The 23,143-nt window shown below is 49.4% G+C and overlaps 1 protein-coding gene and 1 long non-coding RNA gene across 2 annotated transcripts in view; both read left to right on the forward strand.

Annotated features, from left to right (window-relative positions):
* Positions 1-23,143, forward strand: part of LOC133270201 (uncharacterized) — a 378,511-nt gene that overhangs the window by 45,848 nt on the left and 309,520 nt on the right. The window lies entirely within an intron of this gene.
* Positions 18,691-20,493, forward strand: LOC133270199 (serine/threonine-protein kinase pim-1-like; the record flags this gene model as incomplete). Its single annotated transcript, XM_061455193.1, is given in 7 exon segments — positions 18,691-18,771; positions 18,871-18,972; positions 19,057-19,107; positions 19,370-19,736; positions 19,944-20,120; positions 20,362-20,455; positions 20,457-20,493. Coding segments are annotated over 7 exon segments (909 nt in total), but the record flags the coding sequence as incomplete, so codon positions are not given.

A 23,143-nucleotide genomic window follows, 5' to 3' on the forward strand; every position in this document is an offset into this window, starting at 1 on the left:
CATCCTGTACATGGTAGGTCCTTTTCCGTAGACGTCCAGTTCCACCTTGTGGAAAGCAGCAGGACCTGGTGTCTGTAAGAGAGGCAGGGAGGTTGCTGGGTACACAAGTGTTCTGCTGACAGGAAGGGTACTCAACAAAGTGATCACACACTCGCTGTACAACATGCACAGTGGATTAAACCAGCACACTAAAGCAAACAAGCACAGTAAAGCGAACTGGGTAGATATTTCTATACAGTAAGTAAGTACAGTAAAACAAATTGTGTACATGTATATAAGTAAAGTACAGATGACAATTAGCAGTGCATCGAATCAATACTGCAGAGAGAGACCAGAGACTTAGAAGAAAGACATCACCAGCCATCATCAAACCATCCTCCAGGCCCACACTTCAGCTGGGAAGCCCCATTGCAGCCATTGCCGGGAGACTCAGGTAATCAGGAAAGTTCCTACGAGGTCCATCCACACATAGGTGAGGCCTCGGAGTCAGCTACAAGAGGCTCCTGCTTTTGTACCCTTAGAAACACAAGGGGCTTTATGCCAGCTCTGCCACTCTTTACTCGTGGGCCCGTGCAGTTCCTCATCATCTCAGTGTTGGTCACACTGACAGCATTGGCCAGGTGGCCCAGCGTGCCCAAGCAGGAAGCTCACGGAACAGCTGCACCCTCATGGTTTCCTGCCTCTTTCCGACAAACACTCACCATGAACATACACACATGGACTCTGCCAAATACACTGTCAAAAACCCACACTGGGTTGTCTCTCAGTCAGGAGAGGGAATCAGCTCTCAGCGAGGTTCCCATCTGTTACAGTCACAGCCAAATCCAAGCACAGGAGCGGTATGCACATAGAGATGGAGACGAAAATGGAGATAAGAAAAATAATGTAAAAGAATATTTTCTTTTCACAAAATAATGGAAAACAACCAAACTTGTCTTCCTGATACAGACACTCAAGTTTTCTACTGCAATTGAAAACAATCTGAACAAAACAAAACTCTCTTGGAGCCAAGACTACCCATTTTCTAAGAGCCTTCTCAGCTTTCACAGTGGCACACACAGTCCTGACTTCCACAGGAGGAACTCAAAGGTACGCTTCTGTTGAGCTGGACATTTGTGATGGAGGTTCTGTGGGAGTATGGGCCCTGAATACCCCATGAGGGAGGCCATCTCTGCTTTTATAACAGGGACACAGGGCTATGACTTCAGTTTTCCAGAGAAAAAGAATGTTGTGCTTTGATTTGATTAACCCAGCTGTGATTGATGCAAGAAGCCTCAGCGTCTGTATTTCAGGCAGCCTGCTTGCACAAGTCACACAGTGTTTATGGTGAAGATTTCACGTGCCACACGCCTGACAAATTACTTTGCCCTTTTAAGTAAAGAATGCATTTCACATGGTATCTGCAAACTGTGAACAGCCACTGCACTCACACAAAGCAGCAAGACCACTGTCTGCAAGGAAAATGATTCATATCCCCATGAGGGTGCCCGAGCACAGCCACTGTATCTCACAAGCCAGATTCCACCAGAGCTGAGAATCATGAGTCTGCTATTTTGATGGTTGCCACCAAATAGTTCAGGACTGCCTTTGCACCTGCATCAGGACTGCCAGAAAACACCCAGTCTGCGGCAGTGCCTATAATCTACCAGTTGTGGACATGCTGTATCAGTTCACTCCTTCTCACACCCTTTCCCCTGACTGCAAGGCTGAAGGACAGCCTCTACCTGGGTCCCAATACCCTTGGGTAAGGAGCATTCTGGAGGGTAGATTTTGTCTAGTTAAGCCCACCAGCACTTTTGGATCACTGACTACTGCGGCGCTTGAGCCTTTTGGGCATCTCCCCACTGACCCAGTCCTGCCAGCCCATCTGTGCCAAGCACTTACAATCAACTGAGGGAAGCAGAGTAATGAGGACGCATTTAATGAAATGCTCAGTACTACTAAGGCCATAAATGACAGAATCACAGAATACCTCCCTACTGAACACAAGTGCACGTGTCCTGTCTTTCACACAACTGCCTCCTGTGCTCTTCAAGATGCCTTCCTCAGCTTACGTGGTTTACCTTTAATGCTTATTTCTATTCAAGGTGGTTTGAATCCTATTAACCCTTAAAGCTCTCACAATGTACTCAAGCTGGATCAAACTATTTTTACAGAAGTCACCTGTTAGAAACAGGCATGCCAGGAGGTAAATTGCTCTTTTGTTAGATTTATTCTCCATTACCTTTATGCAGATGTTGGTTTGGGGCTGCACCTGTGGAGCTATTGGTGACTCCCATCCAATGCAAGTGGGTGTAGTCACTGGCAGCAGATGTCTGCATTCAAGACATGGTGCCACCTGAAGAACAAGCCACATCACATCATGTCATGAAGGCTATCAAGAGGTTTTCAGTATTTTCCTGGTTAGAGTCTGCAGCAGCAAAGTCACTAGAAACACTGAAGCTGACAGCCACAGCTGCTGGGACGGATCCTTACAGATCAAAGGCTACTGAGAAAATAGGAAGACAACTGGAAAGAGTGACTTTACTGACAACTAAAACTAGGCCAGAAAGGTACTAAGTTAGTTCTCAGTAAAATTAAAAAGCCAGAGAGAAGATAGAGGCATCACTGTAAAAACTTGGTGCTCTTACATATATGCCACACCTGGCACCATTTAAGGTTTGAGGCATGATGGATCTTCTGTAGCTATGACACAAGCAGTAGTTACTAACTAACTGCACTACTTAGCACTGGAACAAGATGCATGCACAGGTCCTGAAGATGCGGTGGTTGTTGATGCAGCATGAAGAGGAACCTGAATTTGGTCATGTTTCCTGACACTGGTGAAGAAAACACAATTTACTTTCCCAGTCTTACCCCTACTAACATAACTAGCACTGGAAGGAATCTGTGGTTCATTTTGCCCATTATTTAAGAATTACATCCTGTGCTAAAGGTATGGAACAAAATCACAGAATCTCAGAATCCCAGGCTGGTTTGGGTTGGCTCCTTAATGAAATGTGCCCTCATAAAAATCATGAAATGCAAACAAAAGTCTCAAGGCTCAAAGTTTCACATGAACACATAAGTAAGGTTTTATAATTATAGAATATATATAATTATATAAAAATATACATAATTAAAATTATCCATAATAATAATAGAAATGCTTATATATCTCTCTTACCATTATAAATCATACAGTCTAAGAGAAATGCTTTTCAGCCCTCTGGGCTCATGACACCTCAGACCATAGGTGCACACATCTGTGTGCCCGTGCTGCGGGGGCGGCAGTCGGGTCGGGGGGGCTGCAGCATCTGCAGAATGGCTTCCCTACATGTAAAACCTGCACTTGCTGGATATGTGACAGGGCTCACGTCCAGCCCCACAGTCTCACCGCATTGCTTGTTCCAATGAAGAGTGGCCATAGTGGAACATCAGCTGGTTTTCCAGAGGCCCAGGAACAAGAGGCAAAGGCACCAGCAAGGGCCCGTGGACCCAGTGCAACTGCAAAGCTCACCAGCCAGAGAAAGACAAAGGCATCTGCTACCTGGAAGATGAAGAGGTACTCAGGTACGGGCTTTCTCCTCCGTAAAAAGCAAAAGTACGCTGAGCACCTGCACACAGTTCAGTCACCTTGGTTGTGCTAAAAGCCTGTCCGGGAAGAGAAATCAACACCACAATGATAAGCACTGAATCCTGTGTTCACAGGCTCTGAAATTTAGCAGCTTCATACAAATCACATCATTCTGCTTGATGTCTCATTAGATCATTCAACACTGCACTCCAGTACTATGTAACCTGTTTGCATATATAAGGACTCATGTCCTATGCAGGTATTTAACTTTAAACTATACGGCTGGCAAACAGGGCTGCTTACCACACGACTGAAACCTAGAGATATGGAATCTGAATGTCAGAAATATACTTTTAAGATACACAAACGCTTCCGTTTCATTAAAGAAAAGCTGCTCACATAAAAAGCAACAATGAGGAAATAAGAACAATTGAAAACCAGAGGCCTGTGCAAATCAGCACAACCGAGCTGAAATCAACTGAGCTGAGCCATTCTGTACAAGCTGCCACAGCTTCCCTTACCCATCTCACGGTATTAAAACAGGAGCAGTCTTTACATGAAATTACTCTTCCTTACTTCTGTTGTTCAATTCATGCGTTTGCTCAGTTTGGGCGTTAAATAAAACCAGTCAGTTCCTAATCCCTTTCTTTTTAGTGTTCGGGTATCAGGATGGTGGGGAATTGTCTGGGATGTACCTAACCACAGCAGTACATTGACATTTAAACACCTGAAAATAACCTTGCTATAATATTTGATAAATAATTCTAGTTTTCAAGAAACACTTCAATTCAACCCCACACTCAAGTCAAAAGACAAGTATTTCTGGAGCTCCATAAAGGTCATCACTGTGCAAAAGCAGCCAAGCCTCTGCTTTGAAACCTGGCTGCTCTTTGGGCAAGTCTGAGGCACAGCTTTCAAATTCTTCCACTGCCTTTTGAGAACCACAAAACCAGAAATCCTCATGAATTCAGGAACACTTTTCCAAATAAACCTCTATTTCTGCGTCTTCTTTTCTTACCCAGAAAATGAGGCTGGTTGATACTCACCTGCTAACAGGACACTGCAGAAAGAAAATGCTTCATAGCTCTAAACTGCTTTGAACAAAGGAGTCTTAGCTGAACACGAAGCACTATTTTCAGATTTAACATGAGGAATCATTACTTAAGGTACGCACATTTTCTCACATTGCATTTAACAGCGATTAAGAAATACAATTAGGATAGCTCTCACAGCAGGGAAGTATTTGTAACACCTCCCTCTGGGTCACAAGTCAGCTTTGCATACTTGCATGGTGTTGGATTAGCCATTACTTTATACACAGGTTCTCCTGATGTAGCCAGAAAACTGAATGAGGTTTTTCAAGGAGGAATCCCAGAGCTGAGGGCTTTGAGCAACTCAGGAGTCTGCAGGGGGTAACCACAAGCTCTAAAACACTTGTGCCGCTCACAGAAAAACGCTCTTGCTATGCAGAGATGGGTATGAAGGGCCACAGACAAGACTGAATACTTTCAGTACTTACAGAACTCAGCAGACTTCATCCCAGAGCTGTATGCCATGGCCCTCTTTGCATGACAAAGAACAATTTGTTTGCAAAACGTGACTGTCCCCTTTCTGACACTTTACCAAAGCCTTGCCTTTCCAGGGACAGACAATGGCTGCTGTCAGGCAATTCAGAGGACTCCGGGCGCTCTGTGTTCTCTCACTCCTTCCCTACATTATTCTGTACAAAACACACGTGGAGCCCACCCAAGCTAACTAAGCGACCATTAACATCAGGTTCACAGAGCATACAGCCAAGGAAGGGCATAGTCACTCTTTGCTCAGGTTCCTTTTTCACCCCTTGAAGCCAACCTTATGTAGTATAAAAGACCTTGTATGATCCTCTACCTTGGCATGGGTTTTAGTCCAGTTCTTTCTAATGACATTGAATTCACTATCCAGTTAGTACATCACACGCAAATGGCCACTGAGGAGGAGTGCACCTGTGCAGCAAGTGCCAAGTGACCAAATAGCCCTTTTAACACTGGTTTGGCTAAGGTGAAAGCAGAGACTTAACCGGTCTTGTAGACCAGAAGACTGTTCCTCCAGAGAGGTACACAGATAGAAGGATACACAGCTGTCACAGCCTCATAGGAAATACAAACTGCAATGAGTATGAAGGTGACGATTGGCTAGAACAACACAGACATTATATAGCCAGCAGTCCTGTGAAAGAAACAAAACATGTCAGTAAGCTGCAGCAATTTAAGAAAGAAGCTTTTTTTTTCAGTCCTCTTCTAGCATCATCCTTTTGACTCTGAGCTACTCATTGATAGTGGCAGCATAATCTAGAGCTGGGATCTCAGAATACTGCAGGCTCTTTCTTCAGATGTCTTTACATCTTCACTTTGCCATTTCTACCACTCCGCTTTTATCAGCAGCACTACAATCAACATTATCAATTTGCCATGTGCAAACCCTCATGTGCAATCAGGAGCTGAAGAGCAACACATCCATTTCTGTCTGAGTCTGGAAATGCAGAAGTCCAGTAGGGGTACACAGCAGAAACAGTCACTACGTACTAGCAGCGTGCAGCAGGTCACGATAGGCCCCTTGGTTTCCACAGACACCATGGATGGAGTAACGACTGTTAACTGTTTGCCCCTATGGATTTCAAGACAATTGCAGTAGTTTTGAAAGAGGAGTTAAAAGGCATTGAAAAATGCAATTTGATTTCCAGTCATTAGCAGCTTGGTTTGCACCTTCCCGAACACAGGGCATGGGCTGTTAGGTTTCCAGGAATTGCACACAGAGCTTCACCTCATGCATTACGCAGGAGAGTAAAACCATCACCCTCAAGTGACCTTTCCCTGCTGCTGAAAAACTACAGAATGTTAGCACTTCCCAGCAGGAAGTTTATGAACTTCCTGAAATCCTTCTACCTGTCAAGGTTGTGAACAAAAGTGCTTCAGAGCGTTAACAGTGTTCCTGTATTGTCATGAACAGGAACTGAAGAGGATAATTCAGTCCTGCCAAAATTAATTGCAATGCTTTGACTGCACAGTAGCGTAAGACAGGAAACAGGTACCTGGCTGAAGGCAGAACCTCAGCATTTCCCAATCCCATTACAAAAATCCTAAACCCTGACTCCTGAGAACCATAACACCAACAGAGAGGGCAGAAAACTACAAGCAAGTGCACACAGATAAACTCAGAGCTAACTCCATGTGCTCTAAAAGAGCCCTACTTCCGAGGCCCTCAAGGCCTTAGCTTATTTGCAATTAAATCCAAGGGCGTGTTAAGTCCATTTCTCCTTTCTTATATTCCCATTAAAACAAACCCAAACCAAACTCAAACCACAACTAAGAGTTGGCACTGGATAAACCAGGAACCACTGTGAATAAAGCCTATCCAGATTTCAGAAAACACAAAATGAAGAGGCCTCCCACATCTTATGTGACTTATGCATTTCCAGAAAAAAAGGTCTTTCCTAAATTAAAAGCCCCAGCCAAAACAACACCACTCCTCTACCACTAGTATATGTCTCTCTGGAGACAATTCAATGACAGAGCAAAGCTGGCAGCTGTAGCTCTTAGGCTCCTATTAACAGTGCCCCACACTGGGCACACACCTCCTTGCACCCAGGATACATGGGGCCGCTAACAGCGTCTGTACTCTTAAGGCAGGGAGCTGGGAGATAAGAAATGTCTTACTGCAAATGAGAAAGCTCTTATAAGCACAATGCAATGGCGATCAGGATCCCATTCCTTAGGAAGATCAGCATCAGTATGATTATGACCTCAGCACCACAAAGTATTACCACTGGAAACACACAAAAGTGAGGTTTATGAAGAACCGAACCAACAGGCTGCCTCTGTAATTCCCCCCTCTCCCCACCCCTTGTGTTTTGCACTATTGTTCATGAACTCCATAGAATTCCCTGCTGGAGCAGCTCTTTCCTTCTCTCACTGCAGCTGCCAATCATCAACCCCATTTCATAGCTTTGGGGGGGGAAATTCTACATGCCCAGAGTTTGTCAGAATGGGCACGACCCTGCCAGTTCACCCCTAACAAATTCTGCTTTTCATAACAAGCATTTTGCACATTTATACTCTAATGCTGCTCATCTGTAGTATTTAGATACAACAAATAAAAAGGAGATGAAGAGTCAACTTTGCCTGAAGAGTGCAGTTTTCTGATACATACTCCTTTAACATTTACGTGTACTTAAATCAACAGGCTCGTCTGAGCGTTAGCTTGGCGTGAGCTCCTTTCCCCTCATTCCTGTCAAAAAAACCAAAGAGGCTTTGTGAAGCACTTCTGAAAACAAAGGGGCTTTGGTTTTTTTTTTGTCCAGTTTTGGTCAAATGATTTTCACCTTCCAGCTGTGATGCTGGAATCACACAAACTTGCTCTAAGGTTAGAGAGCTGAGAGCACCATGTCCCGAAACATTTCCTCTCTTAGTTGTGAGCAGTGTTTGATTCATAACCCAGATCTTGTTTAAAGAGTTGGCTTCTCTCTGATTTCTATTTGTGTCACTTCAAATCCTACTGCTGCAATAGGAAGCAAAAGAATTCTCTGGACTCCACCTCGAGAAGGCAGAGTCTTAAATGCCTGAAGCACACCTCCTCTCACCCTGAGACACATCCCTTAATTCTGGGTGCCTCAGAGGGTTAGACAACAATTAAACCAGCCCAGCGGTGGTGGATGGTTACACACAGCAGGCCCTGTCTCCTCCAGCTGAAACCAAGAGTTCTGTGGAGGGAGAGGAGGACAAAGGGAAGGTATCCCTCAGCCGTGGAGTCTGGAGGTTTGCACAGGGACAGGGGAATTGGCTTCAGGTCCCACAGCTTTGACACAGCCTCAGAATCCAGACCCAGACAGTCAGAGATGATGTTCAGTTGCAATCCCCAGTACTAATAGCAGTACCCCTAGCCATCAGAACTGCACGTGGCAAGTGACCCCTGGGGTGCTCAGAGCCACAGACTTTCTTCAGAACAAAGGTTTTGTTACACACATTTCAGCACCTATTTTTGATATGGTTCTCCATGAAGGAATACATAGGCAGGCTGCTTTGCAGTTGGTCTCAGGCCAGTTCAGATCTCTTAAGTTAACGTAGCTTGTCCCCATTAGTAGTACCTCAATTCACTCATCTGAAAGTGACACTGACCTCTGGATAAACTGTACATTGGCTGCTAAGAATCAGGCAGGGGAGTTACACGGAAAGATGGAATAAAATCCTAATATTCTCTAGGGCCAGCATGCTAAAAAGCTCTGCCTCAACAATATGCAAAGATGCTCCTGAGCTCAATGATCCAACACAGTTACTTGAAGACACAAAGCAGAGAAAGCAGACTAAAGGAGTAAACTACTGCTCCATTCATTTAGCTACCAATAGGGAGAAGCAGTGCTTTAGGCTATGTGCCATTCATCATCAGTTAGTGCCTGCAGGCCTGCCAATAGAGTAGTAACAGCAGCACAAATAGTATTTGACAGATATTTGTTCTCTCTTGTGCCCCTCCTTGTCTTGTTCCATTAGGATTGTTTTAAATACACTGCCCTTGTAAGAGAAAGCAGTGAAGCACTTCTGAAAACCAGAAGTGATGACATTTGTGATGGTTCATTACACAGCCTCAGGACAGCCTCCAAGAAAATGCAGTGACCTGAATGTAAACAGGTCTACAAAAGATGCACAGAGTTATTCGTCTCATTTCTGGGGCCCTCCAGGAGGGGGCATAAACAGACTGAGAGACAAAAATGCCCCTCCTTATCTTCATCGGGACTTAGTTCTTGCCTTCTGCTTCCCCATTGTGAAGACTGAACACACGGGAAGTAGAATGCTAGGAACACAAGCCTTTTTCACTCTCATCACTAGTGCGACTGCATTCTGGCCCCTTACACATACGCTAGTCGCTTTGCAGAAAAGGTAGATTTTTGTACTATACAAAGAAAGTGAATTCTGATTACTTCTATGAGCAACATATGCAGAGGAGGAGATTTAACAAGGCAGAAACTGTAGCAAGACAGCGACTGAATCTTCTGAACATCCCTTAACGGATACCAAGTTTAAAGGGCACTTACTAAATGCTAACCATGTTTGCCTCAGCTGCAGGTGCACTCTCAAGTCTGGCTGGAATCCAGCACCAGAAACAGTGAGCTCAGATCCAGGTATTCCTTTAAGATGGTCGTACTCCCAGCGACAATGCCAGATGCCTGTTAAAAATCAATCAATATCAAATGAGCGTTTTTGAAGAGTGCAAAGACAAGGCTGGGGTTATTTAAATCTTTGACAAGTGAAGCGTTTTGTCCTCAGCATGTCGGGGAAGCAAAACTAAACACGCGTTACTGCGAGACTAGCCAGCTATAACATCACATCTACAGATAAGAAAGATCAGTACAAGTCAAAGTGGACTAAGTACACTGGGGTAAATAGTTCGGGTTACTACATCTGGGGCTAAGTATCAGCACAGCTGGATTCTTACTAAACTTTGCTGCCATTTAGGCCCTTCTCATTTAATTGAGTCTAAACCTAGGCACTAGTTCTCCCAACTACAGCATTTAACTGATGTAATCACTTGCTTTCCTTGCCCAAAATCAAGCAATAAGGAAAAACAGCCTCAGAGGCTGGAGGATTACACCTACCATAACCTATAATTCCAGTCACGCCAAAGATGAAAATCCAGAAGAGAATCCCAGCTGTGAACCTCAATAACACAAGGAAGAGCAGGCTCACAATCATTGCAACGAACAGCCCACTAGAAAGACAAGAAACAGAAACCCAGGGAGAACAAGTGTGAGCATCTTTCTTGCTCACCTCTTACTCCAAATGAGGGTCCCTTCGTCTCGTGTAGGAGAACGGTTTGCAAAAATGTATTTCAAAATCTTCCTTATGAAATATTTCCTCATGGCTCTCTGCTGTTAGAAACAGACAGATTATATATGAAGATCTGGACACAGCCAGAATTGTCTGCGTACACCGAGTTCTCAGGGTGCCTGAATGGGACCAGCACACGTCTGGTTTGGTCATTTACACTGGCTGACCAACTCACTGCCTTTTCCAGGCCATGGCCTAGTCTACAGCACACAAACTTAAATGGGAGAAATACCTGGGTGTGGGGAGGTTACTGGTTTATGTCCTCCATTTAAAATCCCTGCTTGCACAGAAACAATATTAGGAAAGTAACATTTGAGGAGCTTTCCTAGAAAAAAAAAGAATTCATTTTAGGAGGAAAACCAGTGATCCTTTCTACCCATCGGAGAAGAAAATGATCAGGGCATAGTGATGCATAAAAAGAACCTGTTCAGAGCCATCAGTGGGACCCCTAGGATGGACATCTCCAGTGTCTTTATCAAGTCTGTGCTAAGGAAACATTTGCTTTCATTTCACTCCCAGAAAGCAAGTCAGAAAGGAAAGAATGACTGCAAAAGGCCTTTACTCAGCGGGTTTCTTCTAAAGCAATGCAAATAAAGCAGTGTGAACAATGGTTCCATCCAACAAAGATCCAGCTTAGACGCTTCACAGAACATTTCATTTCTCTAGAACTTTGAGGTGTTACATCAGAATTTTGTGTTAGAACAGCCACAAAAGAAATGAAACCCTTTTCTTCCCTGTGGTCAGGAACTTCTCTTCTGAACGTTCCCAATTTATTTAGCCAGTGACTAAAGATAACAAACGGGTCAGCCTGACCACAAACAATCAAAACCGGATGTTTCGGGCAAACTAAGCCAGACAGGCAGAGGGACAAGAAAAAGAACATCAGTTTATTTAGTTAAACCTTTGTAAACTGGGCTTAAGTCCTAGCCCCTTAGAGGCTTCCCAGCATGATGCGTGTTCCCTTTCTGAATGGCTTGTTTGAAATTCAGACTGTATTCCTCAAAAAAGCACTGTCATTTTGGAGCTCCTGACTCTCTTCTTCAAGGCAGTAAGATACCTTTATCTACGGTGAGCTTCAGATTTGCTCTAGTAACACCAAAACTGAATGAATACATGGTAACAACTGTCATTAATAGAGTGCTTCCCTTAAACTGAGCCTTGAAAGCAGCAGTTCTTTGGGAGTAGGATAAAAAGAACAGAGCAATTCCATATTAGATTTTTAATCCCACCTCCTTTCACCATCAGGCCTTCACTCTCATCACCCAAACTCTGGCACTTTCATATGTTTGCCCAGAAATCACTGGATGCATGCTGTCATTTGGTGAAAAGTGTGAGGAAAATTCTACCCAACTACTTTAAAAGTAACAACAATCCCTTATAAAAGCATCCTATTTGAAATGGGGAAACTGGCTTCAGTATGGAGAAAGTCTGTTCAGAAAATGGTCAAGTCTCTCTCCAGCCCATCTGTCGAGCAGCATCTCCTTTGAGAGAATCTTCACTGTAAGTCTGATTTCAGTAACAGATCGAGAGAGAATGGCCATTTAGGCATATATACTCACAGATCTGCTGCAGCAAAATAGCTACTTCTTTTGTTTTGGTGCTGCATTTTTACTAATTGCTCGTTATTGAGTAATAATTGCAAGATAAAGCTAACTCTGTTCAGTAGTTTTTGTTTTTTGAGTTGCTTTTCCTGCTGCACTGGATTTGTGTATTACAATGAATTTAACTACATATTGCTAGTATCAATTTGGAAATTGGGATGTGTTTTATATAGATATTCATGACATTTAGCAACTGCAATTGGCTTGAAAGTCTCTTAATCAAGAATTTTTAGGTTTGGAATTACCAGGCAGATGGGTCCTGCAGCAGAAGACAGCAGCACCTCTTGGCTTTCTGCCTGGTAAGATATTAAAAAGCTACTCCAGACCATACTGTATGCATGTATGCTGGGCTATCCTTACCTCACATACAGAACCATAACAAATTTACGGCAAAGCTTAAAAGTAGGTTTGGTAACAAACACGTACGTGGTCAATTCTTCAATTCCCTACACATTCCATAGAGAGTTTGGAAAAAACATAAAATTATCCATTAGAATCTTACATTAAAATCCAGTACCAAGAAATAGCATAGTCTTCAAAACTTTTTACTCTAATTGATCTTGCATCCAGGATATTACTGATGCTGCTGAGAAAAGACAAGACTGCTAATAGCAGAGAAGCAGAAAACTGCTCAGTGAAGCAAAAGGAGGACTTCTTGGAGTTGTTTTCCTATCCTGCAAAGTGCTTGCCCATATTAACGTTTCCTAAGAAGAAATGAAGAATCATCTTGTCAAAGAACAAACAATGTAGTTGTAGATGCCAGAAGAAGGAAACTTCCTAAGGTGCGGGTGCTAGCACTGCTGGGAAGGTGCTAGAATGCGGCAGCCTCAGATCCAGAGGTAAGAAAAGGTACCCCTGTGCTCCAGACTGCCTGAGGATGGAGAGTAGCAGGTTGCTACCCAGCACTGGAGATGCTTGCTGTCCATCTGCAAGGGAGGTGCTGTCTGGCATCAGAGCCCAGGACGTTGCCTTTTGACCTTCAGATGTGTGCTAAAAACAGGAGCGTGCTGATGAGGTGAGATGCAAAAGTACTAGGACAATCCACAGTACTAGGAAGGCTGCTGTAGGAAGGAAGAGCTGAGGCCATCACTGGCTGGCCCGAGTCCTGCTGCATGAAGACTTCAATTTGAACCTCCTTTAACTTTCCTTGCTATTAATTTTGGCTAGGAAAACCAAGTGGAATGTTTTCAAAACTGACAGTCATTCTGAGGAACACTAAAGCTTTTGGCTCCTTGCTCATTTCTGCATACCACAGTGCTGGGTTTCCCTACTGGAACTTTGCAAGTGCTCAGGCACAGAAACCATCTACCAGGAAGTCTCGTCTGGGTACCCTCAGCCATTTGATACAACAGATTCTGATCTTTGTTTTTCAATTCCTAAATTATTTCACAGTCTCAGAATCCAACACACAAGCACTTAAGAAAGGTAAAACCTACTTTGTAGTTCCCCTGAGGTCAGTTACGTTTCTTGTTTTCCCTCTTCCATCTTTGAAGGTAGTCTGATTTGCCACAGCTAGCACACCACTCTTCATGGAGAAGTCCAGGAAGCATCTCTTAAGAACTATTCAAAATACCAAAAGAAAGCAGGAATGGAAAGCAATGGAAAAAAAGACAGAAACTATGGGTAAGACAGAGAGAGGAGGAGTTTATAAAAGAGAGAGATAAGGACAGACGTTCACATACTCATTTATGTTGCCCTGCTCTTTGCTGCACCAAATCCTTGGTTTCATTCCAAAGGGAAGAGTAGGTCAGTCCTCCTACACAGCTGTACGTCACCTTTATCTACTGGTTCTGCACCTTCCTTTAGGTTTAGAGATGGGAGAAATCACACAGTACATTTGAGTCCAAAATCAGTTCCACGAAAGACAGACTTCTTTGCCTAGCTAAATTACTGAGGAGCTCTACACAACAGGAGCCTTAAGAACTGCTTTGAGACACTCTGCTCGACTCCTGCGGGGTACTTAAGTACTAAAGGATACTTCTCACAGTACCGCAACCACATGGGTAGCTGCAGATACTCTTTAAGGAAACAGTAATCACTGAAAGAGTTAGGGATGGGATGTGCATACAAGACCTTCATCCCTGACCAAATCACTGCCAAAGCGTATGCATGGGACAACTCCTTATACGGTGAGATCAGAATAATTCAAAGCTTTGCTGGAGCTCAGTAAAATCATGCTTATTACGCATTGCTTAAAGAAACAAAATGTATTCCATCTCCTCCTGATACACACAGACCTTGTGAGGACTCTTAAAACCAGGTCTGCAGAACTGCTTCAAGTAATTCCACTTAACTCTCACAATTCAGGATTTAAAACCACTGGGAAACAGAGATAAGCAAAGCAAGCCACTCGGCAGGTATCCCAGGAAGGTGTGCTTACAGCTGCCTGCTCCCAGACCTCTCAGTCTCCTCTCTACTGCCACTGCCTAAACACCAGAAATAAAACCCCAAGAGCTTCTCCTTCGGGTCTTTTCTGTTACTTGGTGCATGTTGAGAACAACTAAGAACCAGGCAGCAATGCTTTAGGACTACTCTTGCTCCAAGGTGGATGAAAGAATTAATGATCCAAACTTGGGTACTTAGAAGCTGTGCCATTAGCGATGCCATCTGTAAGCTGCGCTGATCCTTTACCAAAAAGATTCTCTGAATGATGAAAACAACTGCATTTACTGTGAGGGTGGGGAGGCCCTGGAACAGGTTGCCCAGAGAGGCTGTGGATGCTCCATCCCTGGCAGTGTTTAAGGCCAGGCTGGACGGAGTCTTGGACGACACGGTCTAGCGTGTGGTGTCCCAGCCTGCGGCAGGGGAATTGGAAGTGGATGATCTTAAGGTCCTTTCCAACCCAAACCATTCTATGATTCTGTGAAAAGAAAATGACAGGCTCCCTAAGGGGAAAAATCACACATGAGAGAGAAACACTGTTGGGTTTGCACATTTGGGATGAGGCTTTGCAATATTAAGGTTTAAGGTTTTGTAATACTAAGACTTTGCAATATTGGGACTGGGGCTAAGCCGGTGCAAACTGCTGCTGTAGTTAAGCAGTAAGTTGGGGTACCATGTGCCTGCCAGAGAGTTATGAAATCAAACCCTAAAAGGAGAGAAAGAAAGAAGTAAGAGGAAGGGGTGTACGAAACTGAGTAAGGGGAGGTGTAACCAGAGGCAGGACAGTTAGCATGTGTTATGATGCTGTGTAATACTGAATTCCGTGATCGCTTCCATGGTGGCTGAACACCCATCACTGCGTGGGACACCTCGCGGCCCCTGTCCCCACCGCTGTGGGTCTGAAGATCTGAACCTGACTGCCTTGACCACCATTAATGAAGAATGGACTTTGATCAAACCGGACAAGTGTCGCAGTGATGGAATCGGAACTGGCTTCAGCATCCAACAACCCAACACCACACACCATCCATCTTTCCTGCCTGGAGACACTGCTATGGCAGATGGAGCCCCAAGTCATGACAGTGGGAAGTGTGAGGCCTGGCATGACATAAATGGTATGGACTAAGGGGTGGATACTGTCCTGGTTGTGGCTGGGACAGTGCTCCTTTGCTTTCTAGTACCTGGTGCTCTGCTGCCTTTTGGCTTTATTCCGAGAGCAATGCTGACAACACACTGACGTTTTAGTTGTACATAAACTGGGGGGAGTTCTTTGGAAGGGAAGGATCACTGCTCGGGTCGGGCTGGGTATCACTCAGTGGGTGCTGAGCAATTGTATGGGGCATCACTTGTGTTTATTGGGGTGGCTTTTTTCTCTCTTCTTGTTATGTCCCTTATCATCATTATCACTATTATCAGCACTAGTACATTGTGCTTCGGTTATTAAACTGTTCTTATCTCCACCCTCGGGTTTTTCATCCTTCCCTTCCTGCTCCCCATCCCGCTCCAGGAGCCAAAACCCGGCTCAGAGTCACCGACACCTCAGCACACCCCCTCCCCCCCCGGGTGCCGGGGATCGGCTGCCCCAGCAGCACCTCCCCCCCGGGGGGAAACAGCCCCCAGGGCCCCCCACAACAGCCCCGCTCCATCCCCAGGGCCGGAAAGCTGCGGGACCCCCACAGCTCCCAGCCCCCCATGCCCCGGCTTCGCAGCACCCCACACTCCCAGCCATCTCGCAGCCCCACTGCCCAGCGCTCGCACCCGCCCCCCGCATTCCCCCGCAGCGCCCGGCCCCACTGCCCAGAGCCTCGGGGGGCCGCAGACCCCCAGCCCCGCTCCCCGGGCTCTGCAGCGCCCCCCAGACCCGCGCCGCGCCCGCTCACCCTTACCTCCTCCCGCTCGGCCGCCGCCATTGCCGGCTGCAGCTCCGCCTCACGCCCTGGGCCCGCCTCCGACGCAGCCAATCAGCGCACGGCTCCCCCGCGCAGGGCACGCTGGGACCTCTAGTCCGGCCTCCGGCACATGCGCACGGGGCAGTGGGCGGGGAAGGGGGGGCAGCGGGACCCCCGTGAGGGGCGGGGCCTTTCCTCATGGAGGAGCCGCCCCCCATGGGATCCCAGAGGCACCGGATGGGCTGGGGTGAAGGGACCTTAAAGCTCCTCCAGCTCCAAGCCCTGCCACGGGCAGGGACACCTTCCACATGGAAGGAGCAGCTTGCTCCGAGCCCCTGTGTCCAACCCGGCCTCCAACGCTGCCAGGGATGGGGCAGCCACAGCTCCTCTGGGCACCCTGCGCCAGCGCCTCAGCACCCTCACAGGGAAGAGCTTCCTGAGAGCTTGTGAAATACGAACTCACTCCTCTAAACGAGGTAACGAGGGTTTAGTGAGGGACAAAGGCAAGAAAGCAAAAGCGACAGCGCTGGGCGCGTGACCGCAGCCAGAGGCGCAAGGGATTAGCATTTGGTACAGGTTTATATACTTTCAGTATTACATTAGTTACATGCATATTCATAATTCCCGCATAGAGGAGGGGGATAATATAACTAGCTTCAAGAATTTATTATCACAAGTCTCCTCCTCTTGGCGCCTGTGCACTGCTCTGTGGTGATTGTGAGCAGGGAGCTTGAGGATGAAGTAAACAGTCTTCCTCTTGTGAGCAGGGCTCTTCAAGATGAAGTAAGCAGTCTTCCTCACGGTGTACTTTTCACCTCTGGCACAGTTGGACCCCCCAGCAACCACACAACCAGCTATATCTGTAATTATTCTGAGAAATAGCAAGGATTTAAAACAGTGTGACCTTCCTGCAAAATTTGTTGCAGGATGGGCAGACAAGGAGTATCCCAAGCTAGCAGAGCCTTGGGAGGCTCTGTCTGAAACTAACTGATAAGGATGGTGTGAAATAACCCATTCATGTTTAGTGGGGCCACTAAAGCCTGTTATCTCACCACAGACTTACAACACAAACATTGCTCTTTAAAACTACTTTAGAAGACTAGCCTGAAACAATTAACTCATGTTTAGTGGGGCCACTACATCCCACGGACTTACAACATAAACATTGTTCTCTTTCTACAGCCTAAGTTAAGCTAAACAGTACTTTAACCCTATGTTTTCCAGGCACGAGCTTTCCTTATACCAAGCTTCACCCCCCACCTTCTCTTACCTTTACAAATTCTTTTGCTATGTGACTCCATTTAGATCAAGAGATCTGAACCTTTTTAACTTGTTGTCTGGTCTGGTATCTTTAGCGTGTTTTGTTTCTGTTATTGTAAACTCGTACAGTTATATCCTGCACGTGAGCACACCTATGATTTGAGAAAGCAAATACATTTATGTGTTCATCACAATCTCACCTCAATCCACCTCTGTGGAAAGGAAAAAGGGGATAAAATAAGCAGTAAATTGCAGCCTCCTTGTGACTTCCCAAAGCCTCCGGTTTCAGTTCTAAAGCCTCGTTCGCAGGGTCCCAAGGCTCAGGTTCAGTTTCCAAAGGCTCGGCCGCGGGGATGCTGCTGCCGGGCGGGGGGCGCACGAGCCCGGCCGCGGGGCTGGGCAGGGCCCGCTCCGCCGTTCCCCGGGCTCCCGCGGCCGCGAGACCCCCCCCGCCGGCCGCTCCGCCCGGTGGCAGCGGGCGCCCGGGCCGCGCGTGGACAGAGCCGTTGACAGCGAGGCTGCGGCGGCGGCGGCAGCAGCGGCTTCTGAGCGGCTTCTGAGCGGCTTTTGAGCAGCAGCGACTTCGGCAGCGGCTTCTGAGCGGCAGCGGCTTGGGCAGGAGCAGCGGCAGCAGCACCAGGTGAGGCGGCGGCGGCGGCAGCTCTCGGCGGTCCGGAGCCCGCCCTCCGCCGCTCCCCGCGATGGTGCCTCCCCCGTCCCCCCAGCGTCCCCCCGCAGGGGCTCGCGGCACCGCTCCCCTCTCCCGGTACTGGCAGTGGCGGCGCTGGGCGAGCCGCCGCCGCTGGGTCTGGGTCTGGCGAGGCAGCGCCGGCCCCTGGCGCTCCCCGGCCCGCCCCCAGGCCCCGCCCCGCCTGGGGCCGGCCGGGGGCCGCCACCATCCGCAGGTGCCCGGCGGAGCGCGGACCGGCGGCGGAGCGCGGACCGGCGGCGGAGCGCGGACCGGCGGCGGAGCGCGGACCGGCGGCGGAGCGCGGACCGGCGGCGGAGCGCGGACCGGCGGCGGAGCGCCCGCTCCCTCCCCGCCCCGCAGCCTCCCGGCAGCCGCGACCCCCGAGATCCCGGAGCGCGGTGCTGCTGCGGGGGTGCCGTCACCGGCAGCGCGGTCGGGCAAGGTGCCCGTGCTCCTCCTGACCCGCATTGACCCGTCGGCCTATCTGCGCTCCGGGACCGGCGGGGAGCGGCGCGCCGCGGAGCCTCGGCCGGGAAAGGCCGGGAATGATGCGGCTCCGCTCGGCCCGGAGCGCCCGGTGGGGGCCGGCGGGGACCCCGCGCGCAGCGACAGCGGCCGCGTCTGTCGCACGGGGCACGACAAGGAGAGCTTCGAGCGGCTTTACCGCGTGGGACCGCTGCTGGGGAGAGGCGGCTTCGCGTCCGTGTACTCGGGGCTCCGCCTGTGTGACAACAGCCCGGTAAGGGCGGGCCCGGCGGCGGGCCGGGGAGGCGGCGGGGCTCAGCTCAGCTCAGCTCAGCCCAGCGCTGCCCTTGGCTCGCAGGTGGCGATCAAACAAGTGGCTCGGGAGCGCATCTCCTCGTGGGGCGAGCGGGTGAGTGCACGGGGCCACCGGGACAGTGCGGGGCAGAGCGGGTGGGGGTGAGCCGGTGGGGCCGGCCGGGGGGAAAGTGGGACAGCGAGAGGGGAGTGGGTGTGGAGTCACCAGGGGACACGGGCCGGGTAGGGGTGCACCAGAGCATCCCTGGGGATTGCGGGGGGCACCTGCAGGAGGGCATCAGAGCATCCCAGGCAGGGAGGCACAGGAGCCCCGGGCCAGCATCGGCCCTGCTGACAGTGCCGTGGTCCCCCTGCAGCCCAGCGGCACTCGCATTCCCTTGGAGATAGCCATGTTGAGGAAGGTGCGCTCCGGCTGCAGTGCCATCATCCAGCTCCTCCATTGGTTTGAGCTGCCCCACTCCTTTGTGCTGGTTCTGGAGCGTCCGGAGCCATCGCAGGACCTCTCCGACTTCATCAAAAAATGGAGGTTCCTGCCCGAGGATCTGGCGCGGGGCATTTTCCTCCAGGTGCTGGTGGCTGTGCGGCACTGCCACAGCCGCGGTGTCCTGCACAGGGATATCAAGCCCCAGAACATCATCATCAACTTGGCCACCAGAGAGGTCAAGCTAATTGACTTTGGTTGCAGCACCCTCCTCAGGGACACGGTCTACACCAAATTTAGCGGTGAGCCCACAGCCCAGGGTGCTTCCCGTACCGGGCAGTTTGTGAACAAGAGTCACGTGCTGATGACGAGGTGGCGGGTCACACCGAGTGTGCGTCCCCACGTCCGTGGCGCCGCCGGTGCAGCCCCTGCATCCCTGGGGATCCGCGGGCGAGAATCCAGGAGCAGGCGGCATCTGCCTAATGAGGTACGCCCGTATCCTGTTGTAGGAACACCTTTGTACTACCCGCCGGAGTGGTTCCGCTGGCGCTGCTACCACGGCCGTCCGGCGGCGATCTGGTCCCTGGGCGTGCTGCTGTATGAGATGGTGTGCGGGGTCCTCCCCTTCCGGTGCTGCGAGGACATCGTCAGCGGGCAGCTCTTCTTCCAGCGCCGGATCTCTGTCGGTAGGTACCTGGCTTCGCAGCAGCAGGGGAAGTTCGGGGTTTAGGGGGTGGCAGCTGATCTCCCTTGGTCAGCTGGAGGAGGTGGCCCATGTCCTGCCATCCTGCTCTCCTCCAAACCGAGTCATGGAGCAGGAGGTCTGGGTGCAGCTCTGAGCGCACCCAGGCCTGGGCGCTGCGGACGGTGGCACAAGGTAGGCAGGAGCCTCCTGCAACTGAGCGGCAGTTCCCGGATTCTCCCCAGAATGCCAGCACCTCATCAGGTGGTGCTTGTCCATGAGAGCTCGCGACAGGCCATCCCTGGACGATGTGTTCAACCACCCTTGGCTGCAAACATCCACTGCCCCAGGAGACAGCCGCCCTCCACCCTCACAGCCTGAGCCAGCAGCTGGGCAAGTAAGCTGGGGGTGCCTCTTGGGGGGAGTGTGGGGTTTGGGGGTTTTGGCAGGTTGGGTTTTGCGGAGAGCAGGTGGTTTTTTTGGGGTTTGGGGGATTTGGGAGTTTGGTGAGGTTGGGTGTTTTGGGGGGACTTTTGCAGTTATTGGGGGGCTTGTGGGGATTGGTTTCTGGGTTCTTTGGAGAGCAATAGGTGTCAGAGGGACACCTCATAAGAGTTATATCTCCTCCTTGTAGCTGGGGCAGTGGTGAGGTTGGGCTTTAGTCTGAGGATAACGCTGGTAACACACCGATTGTATAGTGGTTTCTGATTAGCACTTACCCCGAGCAAGGCTGATTCAGTCTCTCATGCTCTGCAGTGAGGAGAGACAAGATCTGACAGCAAAGCAACAGACAAAGCGGCTACTCCAACACCCGCCACGAGCACTGCAGCTACTCCAGCACCAGCCACAACCACTACGGTGACACCAACAATGGCAACAGGCACTGTGGTTACTCCAATGGCAAGGACTGTCACTACAGCTACAACTCCAGCAACATGCACTGCTGCTATTCCAACCAGGGCAAAAAAAGCAGTGTGGCTACTCCAGACTCAGTGACAAGCAGTGAGGCTTCTCAAACCCAAGCCACAAGCACTGCAGGTACTACAAATACAGCGACAGACACATCAGGCACTCAAACGCCGAGGACAGGCACTGTGGCAGGTGGGACCCAATTCAACATGCCCTGCAGTTAATCCAGCCCCAGGCACAAGGACTGCAGTTACTCCGCCACCAGTTTTAAGCTCTGCAGCTACTCTATCTCTGGGAAGGAGCAATGGTGCTACTGTAAGGCCTGCTATGTATACAGTGGCTACGACAACCCCAGCCACAAACACTGCAGCTACTCCAGTGCAAGCCACAACCACTGCAGCCTCTCCAACACCAGTGACACACACTGCTGCTCCTGCAGCCCCATCAACAAGCAGTGAGGCTTCTCCAGCCCAAGCCCTAAGAACTGTGCCTACTGCAACCATGGCAGCAGGCCCGTGGGCTACTCCAATGCCATAGACAGATGCTGTGGCTGCTACAGCTCCAGTGATGGGCACTGCAGGTATTCCAACCACATCAACAAGCAGTGAGGCTTCTCCAGTGTGAGCCACAAGCACTGCGGCTTCTCACTGCCATCCACAAGCCCTGCGGCTACTGCAACCCCAGTGACTGGGACAGTGGCTACTACATGGCAACAATAGGCATAAACACTGCAGCTATTCCAGCCACTGCAACAAGCACAGCAGCTGCTGCAGTGCCAGCCACAGCAATGGGGCTACTCTAATGCCTGACACAGACACTTCCGCTACTGCAACCTCATTGACGAGCAGTGAGGCTTCTCCAAACCATGCACTGCGGGTACTCAAAGTACCGTGACAGACACATCAGCCACTCGAATGCAAAGGACAGGACCTGTGGCTACTCCAGCCTTGTCAAGAAGCACTTTGGACAACCCAACCCCAGGCACAAGCACTGCAGCTGCTCCACCACCAGTTTCCAGCTATGCAGCTATTCCAACTCTAGGAGGGAGCACTGCCGCTACTCTTAAGGCCTGCAACGTTTGCAGTGGCTAGATCAACCCCAGGCACAAACACTGTGGCTTCTCCAGCGCCACTGACAAACACTGCTGCTCCTCCAATGCCATCGACAAGCAGTGAGGCTTCTTCAGTGCAAGCACAAGCACTGCAGCTTCTCATTGCCAGCCAGAAGCCCTGCGGCTGCTGCAACCCCAGTGAGTGGGACAGTGGCTACTACATGGCAACCATAGACATAAACACTGCAGCTATTCCAGCCACTGCAACAAGAACAGCAGCTGCTGCAGTGCCAGCCACAGCAACGGGGCTACTCCAATGCCTGAGACAGACACTGCCGCTACTGCAACCTCATTGACGAGCAGTGAGGATTCTCCAAACCAAGCCACATGCACTGCGGGTACTCAAAGTACCATAACAGACACATCAGCCACTCGAATGCAAAGGACAAGCACTGTGGCTACTCCAGCCCCATCAAGAAGCACTTTGGACAATCCAACCCCAGGCACAAGCACTGCAGTTGCTCCACAACCAGTTTCCAGCTATGCAGCTATTCCAACTCTAGGAGGGAGCACTGTCGCTACTCTTAAGGCCTGCAATGTTTGCAGTGGCTAGATCAACCCCAGGCACAACCACTGTGGCTACTGCAAATCCTACCAGAAGCACTACAGCTACTCCAGTGCCAGCCACAACCACTGCAGCCTCTCCAACACCTGTGACCCATCAACAAGCAGTGAGGCTTCTCAATCCCAAGCCACAAGCACTGCAGGTACTACAAGTACAGCGACAGACACATCAGGCACTCAAACGCCGAGGACAGGCACTGTGGCTGGTGCAACCCAATTCACCATGCCCTGCAGTTAATCCAGCCCCAGGCACAAGGACTGCAGTTACTCCACCACCAGTTTTAAGCTCTGCAGCTACTCTATCTCTGGGAAGGAGCAATGGTGCTACTGTAAGGCCTGCTATGTATACAGTGGCTACGACAACCCCACCCACAAACACTGCAGCTACTCCAGTGCAAGCCACAACCACTGCAGCCTCTCCAACGCCAGTGACACACACTGCT

Source organism: Pezoporus flaviventris, unplaced genomic scaffold, assembly GCF_033815535.1.
Source record: "Pezoporus flaviventris isolate CSIRO_AGI_PZ_B2104156 unplaced genomic scaffold, CSIRO_AGI_Pfla_v1 ptg000019l, whole genome shotgun sequence".
Lineage (NCBI taxonomy): Eukaryota > Metazoa > Chordata > Aves > Psittaciformes > Psittacidae > Pezoporus > Pezoporus flaviventris.